Source organism: Triticum urartu, chromosome 6 (assembly GCF_003073215.2).
Source record: "Triticum urartu cultivar G1812 chromosome 6, Tu2.1, whole genome shotgun sequence".
NCBI classification, from domain to species: Eukaryota; Viridiplantae; Streptophyta; class Magnoliopsida; order Poales; family Poaceae; genus Triticum; species Triticum urartu.
Genome location: NC_053027.1, coordinates 23,430,666 through 23,436,610, shown reverse-complemented (window position 1 = coordinate 23,436,610; position 5,945 = coordinate 23,430,666). Strand labels below are relative to the sequence as shown.

The following is a 5,945-nucleotide window of genomic DNA, read 5'->3' as shown; positions in this document are numbered from 1 at the left end:
GCTCGCCCGCCTGGACCGGTGCTGGACAGCCGACCGCCTCGCCAGTCGCGGCCTGCAGCACCCCGCACGATGCCTCCTCTGCGACCAGGCCCCCGAGTCCATGCACCACCTCATCCTCGCCTGCCCATTCGCCAGGCAGATCTGGCACGACGTACTGCACTGGCTCAGACTCCCCTGCACCCCGCCCGACCGAGAGATCTCTCTCAATGATTGGTGGCGCACGGCGCGACATGACACCCCAATGCCCATGCGCAAGGGCCTCGCCTCCGTGACCCTCCTCGTCCCATGGATGATATGGAAGCACCGCAACGATTGCGTCTTCAACAGAGGCCAACCCTCGACGTCCGACTTGCTCACGAAGATCAAAGATGAGGCCGCCCTTTGGGCCAAAGCCGGCGCCCTAGGGCTTCGTGCCATCTTGCCGCAAACTTGGGACGTGCACTGATGTGCCCCCAGACACTGTAATTCCCTCCTAGGAGGATTGTAACCGAGACTCCCTTCCTTTCCAAAGCAATGAAATGCAAGCCCTTCTTGCGTTTTCCTGGAAAAAAAACGTGCTCAGAAAATGGCTCAATGTTTTTTGCCACTATCAAATTTTCGGTTCAGTGCAAAATGTCACGAAAGTAAAGTGGTGGTTTTCAGTCAATCGTGTGGTTCCATTTAACTCCCGCAGAGTTGGTGGTTATTTGTAGGTGGCAACCTGTTACACTAGCCACAAATTGTGATGGTTTTAAGCAATATACTCGTTAAAAAGATGACGTGCTCTAGAGCTCTACGAGTAAGTAAATGATCTTCATTTGGCATTGCTGATGGATTCTAGTTTTGTTACTTACACTAGGCTGGGGTTAATATATAGAATAGCAAACAAGAATTCTGAAGGCGGTGAGCAACTACAGAAGCACTAGTCGATCTACAGAAACAAGAATTCAGTGCGATTCAGATTCAGAAAGGCATAGTACTCTGCAACACATAGGAATTCTTAGAAACTACAGTATCAGGTCAAACGCGGAAAACTAAGCGCGTGAAGAACCCAACTCCAAAGCAAAATCTCTTAAACAGATCTCAGTAAGCATGCACCAATCAGTACTAGTGTAAGCTGAACAACTCGTACCTACGCCATGTTATCATCATTCTCGTATGGCATCACATCAAGACATGAAACATATAGCACTGCAGAACTTCCAGGCCCATGAGCTCCCTCTATCCTCTCGATCAAGACTCCACTCAGAGCTCCCTACGTGCAGCTCGCTAGCCAACCACGGGCACGGGCAAGTTGGTGGGAGCAGGCGGGACCGGACGTGGGAGCCTGGCACTCGGCTTGAAGTAAACCAGTATCAGCGTCAAGTTGTCCACCGGGTTGCGGCAAAGATTCAGAAGCTTATCGCACATGCTAGCAACACTATAGCTCCCCTGTGTTGACACAACATATTTGTTAGGCATAAGCCACATCAATTAACAACAGCAAAAATGAATGAGTAAAAAAGGGCTTACAGAATACTGCCTCAAATACTTGACAGCCATCTCACTTGATATAGGAGTGGTATCCCTGAAAGGGGGAGGGGAACAAAAAAGTCCAATGTTTTAGCATTAAGAGCAATATAAATGATGTCTGAAAGCATTCCCCCAGCTGAGTAGAATACTACGGCACAAGATATGTTATTCCACAACTTCAGATGATCTTATTGGTGTGAATGTTTTATGAACTGATAAGATTATTAATTAAGCTCTTGCAAGATGAATAAAGCACACATTTCAAGTAACCACTTATTTTAGCAGGGGACTAACCAGAATGCGCGATTTGCTATAAGAAGATACTTGGTATCATGAGTGATGTCCGCCTAGCAAAAAAATTTGATTCCCATTATAACACACCCATGGAAACAAGTTTTTATACTCCACGAACACCTTTAAACAACAAACTTACAATGTGCATGTCTGGAATACATGTCACAATATGTCCTGCAGAAGGTGGCTTGAAACGGAAGGTACCTGAAATGCAAGTATGCAAAATGTCAGTGCAGTGAAACTAATGCAATTATGCAACCGACCAAAAAGAAAATCAAGTAAGTCTATACCAATAGCTCTTGTCAAAGGAAGTATCCCATTAACAAGATCAGCGCCACCTACGTTGAGTAGTTGCCCTCCAGCAGTTTTAATTCTGTTCCTTTCATCCTGATTTTCTGGCGTGTGGTTGGTCGATAACTCAGTTGCCTTTAGATTAATTGAAATACGAAGAGTTCTTAGATACTCATTGAAAACATTTCTCATGAGAAAGAGTTGGACAATTAAGTATTAGAAATTTGATAATGAAACTGTCACTATACCTGCCGACTATCATCCCTTGAGAGTACACAACAAGAGTCGCCAACATTCCCAAGAATGATCTGGTTTCCTCTAATGAGAACCACGCATGCTGTGCTCCCTTCCATGTATGGAGTTCCCTTCAATATAAGAGCAAATCAAACAGATGAGTAATTCGAACTCATGAAATAGTTATTTCTCATGTCATACCTAAATTTTGGCAGTATGATAAAACAACCGAGGTGTAATAACCAAGAAGAGTTTAGGATGGAACTTTGGAATTTCATTCTCTCCCTAGTCCACGACATTCACTAGTTCTACTCCTACTTTGTGGATCTTTCCTGCCCCAATTCCCTACTCCTAGACTCTCATACTAGTGCCTTTGAATCTATGGGATAGGCAAATAGTCATGCTCTGTACATATTGTAACAATGTAATTGTATTTTACCCCTTTGTTATTAATATACAACTGTAGGAGTTTTTATACAGTCCTTAAGGGCTCAAAAAAAAACCGAGAACTTAGAGAATTTGTCTTTAACTCGGTAAACTGGGCACAACTAACTATTCTAACTTCCAACTTAGAAGTTAGGTAAAGGAGTAAAGCCTCCATATACATACCACTTCCAACTCAGATTCACATCTTAAATAGGTAAAGTAGAGCCTTCATAATCCTATTACAGCAATTGATCCCTTCCAGTCCATTTATATGAATAACAGCATGCATATTATCCAAAAGATAGAATCCTAATCAACTTCTTCAAAACTCAATCTTGCAGAATTACTTGATAATCATGGAAGAAACCAAACCTGGACACGAGGGGCGGTGCTGGGAAAACATAGCAATTTGACACCGACACCAGGAGGGTTCGCCAATGTCCTCCAGTCATCATTTTGGTCCAGTTGCTCGTCCATTCTACAACAAATTAAGAAGGAACAATGTTACAGATTTCAGTGCCTCATCCAGATTATCCTTATAATATCCATGAATGTTACAAATAAAGAAGGAACAATGTTACAAATTAAGAAGTAGCAATGTTATGTATTTCACTGCCTCCAACAAAGGAGAACAGTTATGCAGCCTGAATGTTGACTACATGATTGTTAAATAACCTGGTAAACGCACGCTTCAGTGCCACATCCAAATTATCCTTATAATCTCCATCGTTTACCAGCACTCTATGGAAGTTGTTAGCGCAATACAATGCTACATCAGCTCCTGAAACACAAAATGCATAGCTCAATCTGGCATTTTCATAACAAGAATGCAAAACCAATATAATGCGCTAGAAGCTTATATCCAAAAGAATGTAATGAACATGACTAGCTGAATTTCCTTCAATATATCACTTGAAAGAAATGGTACACACAACATAGTGAGAATCTTTTATACATCCATGACCCTTCCCCTCTATCAGAGAAAAAGAGATCAAAAGGAATGTTCGGATTATTCGTCACAAATCACAACACTTGCTAAAAAAAATGAAACTCCAAGACATTACTCAATGCACAATTCAAATCTGGAAACAATGATTATGCTACAGATTGAAGATTCAGAATTGTTGTAACAAGGTCAGAAATCATAATCAAACCTCCATGGCCATCATAAACACCGAAGAATGATGTGGAGCTGGAGCCATCTAAATCAAGGATAGTGCAATGCTGAAAAAGTAAGGGAGAAAACTAAAGTTAGGATTTCACCACATTACTTCATCGCTCACAGCATTTTACTAGACTGGTGCGAAATGGTGCAATACTCACAACGTTTTCAACTTTTGAGTTTGATCCTTTACTAGATCCCGCAGCATATTCGATCGAGCTATTCTCATGGCTCAGAGACGGACCTTGACCCATGGTGGGTTCGCTTTTGCTGAAACAATTATATACTAAAATCTACTCAGCGATCATAAGTATAACCTCATACTTCTCTCCAGTGCATCCATCTAAAAACAATTGTTCATGAAATACACTATGGATGAAATGCGAACTCTGCTTGGTGAAGGGGCGAGGCGAGGAGAAGCCCTTACGGGTTGCACACAGATTGGGCTAAGCAACACACTAGAAGCAGGTCAAGTGAAATTGCATACTACTCACTAAGAAAATCACCAGAGCTCAACTAATCATTTGCCATATCTGCTTGGTATGAACTAAGAAACAAATACAGCCATGGCGCCATAAACAAGCATTCATGAATCACACCAATAACTAAGAACTCAAGTAATCTATACATTATAACATATGAATCTCAACATCAGCAGGTGACATGATTACAAATGGTTTAGAGCAGGAACCAACTAGTACTTGAACAATTAACTTTGTGGAAGCAACTGAATATTGACACCAGCAAGGTGAGATATATCTACATAATGGGTCAGCAACCAATTTTTCGCACAGACTAGGAAAATTATAAGGATTGGCACCATTAGGAAGCATTCATGAACCATACCAGCAAGTAGGAACGTGAGTAACTATATATTATAGCAAACGAATCTTGACATCAGCAGGTGATTCAGTTACAAATGCATGGACAGACAGAATCTGTCATCGTAGAAGGAACATCACACAGCAGAACTCATGCTACAGCAATGTCATGGGCTAAGCAACGCAATAGAAACATGTCAAGTGACATTACATGCCACTTAGTAAGAAGATCACCATCTAGAGCACTAAGCAGCAATCAGGCTCCTTGCCGAACCCTCCCCATCCAAATCCCCTTGCTGAACCCTCCCCTTCCTCGAGTACAGACATTTATAAAATCACACGAATAACTAAGAACAGCCGGCTCGCTGATTCAGCTCACAACTTTCCCGGAAAAAATTCCGATCCCAAATCCGAACATTCACCCTGGAGCGTACGGTACCCAGCCGAAAATGCGTGCCCTCTGCTGCTGCGGGAGGGGAGGGGGAAGGAGGGGGGGCGTGCTTCTCACCTGGACCTGCGGACGTGCGGAAGCGGGACGAGCAGCGGATTCCGCGGCGAGGGGGGCCGCCGCGCTGAGCTCGCCGGAGAGGAGGAGGGAGGCGGCGGTGCCTGCGGCTGCGGCTCCTGTGAGGAACAACGACAGCTCTGGTTGATGAAGCACCAAACCCTAGGTGGGGGGAGGAGTAGGCCGGCGGCTAACCTGCGGAGTGGAGACGCAACCGACGCCGACGACGACGACGACGTCTCCCTCCCCTCCCGCGAAGCCAAGTGAGAGCACCGCGTCCTCGGCCTCTGCTGTAGACGAAACGGGACGTGGTTGGGCTCGGCTCGGGTCCCCGAGCAGTCTACTGGGCCAGTCTTGGCGGAAAGAGGCCCGGCCCGAGCATCGCAGTGACCTGGCACAGCCCAAACCAGAGACTGTCGTTTTCGTCGATGAGCATACTATAAGGCCCAGTTGTCTCAAAAAAAAACTATAAGGCCCAGTTCTTTTGAGCAGATTATCGAAAATCTTGAGCGAAACTAACTCGATTTTGTGAGGGGGGGGTGGGTACATGTCTGACCACTGACAATGTCACAGATCGGTTCGCACGTAGTCATTCTATCATTAACAAAAAGTTTCATGAGATTTTGAAGTGTGTAAACCGCATGGCCGATGATTACATTACACCAATTGATCCAACTTTCTTTCGACCTCACCCAATACTTAGAAGAAAAGTTTTGGCCTT

At 44.2% G+C, this 5,945-nt stretch overlaps 1 protein-coding gene across 2 annotated transcripts; it reads right to left on the bottom strand.

Annotated features, from left to right (window-relative positions):
- Positions 1-911: 911 nt before the first annotated feature.
- LOC125515138 (probable protein phosphatase 2C 21) lies at positions 912-5,521 on the bottom strand. Of its 2 annotated transcripts, none has more exons than XM_048680577.1 (12): positions 5,420-5,521; positions 5,228-5,343; positions 4,060-4,184; positions 3,891-3,960; positions 3,412-3,517; positions 3,109-3,214; positions 2,325-2,441; positions 2,076-2,211; positions 1,925-1,989; positions 1,786-1,838; positions 1,492-1,546; positions 912-1,410 (listed from the first exon to the last, which is right to left on the bottom strand). In XM_048680577.1, the coding sequence occupies exons 3-12, from the start codon at positions 4,150-4,152 to the stop codon at positions 1,249-1,251; spliced, it is 963 nt and encodes a 320-aa protein (XP_048536534.1). In that variant the 5' UTR covers positions 4,153-4,184; positions 5,228-5,343; positions 5,420-5,521; the 3' UTR covers positions 912-1,248. The 2 variants fall into 2 exon arrangements, with proteins under 2 accessions (XP_048536534.1, XP_048536533.1); XM_048680576.1 differs by having other exon boundaries at positions 4,060-4,168.
- Positions 5,522-5,945: the final 424 nt, after the last annotated feature.

Excerpts from the sequence above, each read along its gene's own strand:
- LOC125515138 (XM_048680577.1), bottom strand. The coding sequence starts at position 4,152 with ATGGGTCAAGGTCCGTCTCTGAGCCATGAGAATAGCTCGATCGAATAT. Across the intron at positions 1,839-1,924 it reads GTATTCCAGACATGCACATT|GCGGACATCACTCATGATAC; the intron begins GTAAGTTTGTTG and ends TTTTTTTGCTAG. Across the intron at positions 1,411-1,491 it reads AGTATTTGAGGCAGTATTCT|GGGAGCTATAGTGTTGCTAG; the intron begins GTAAGCCCTTTT and ends GTGTCAACACAG.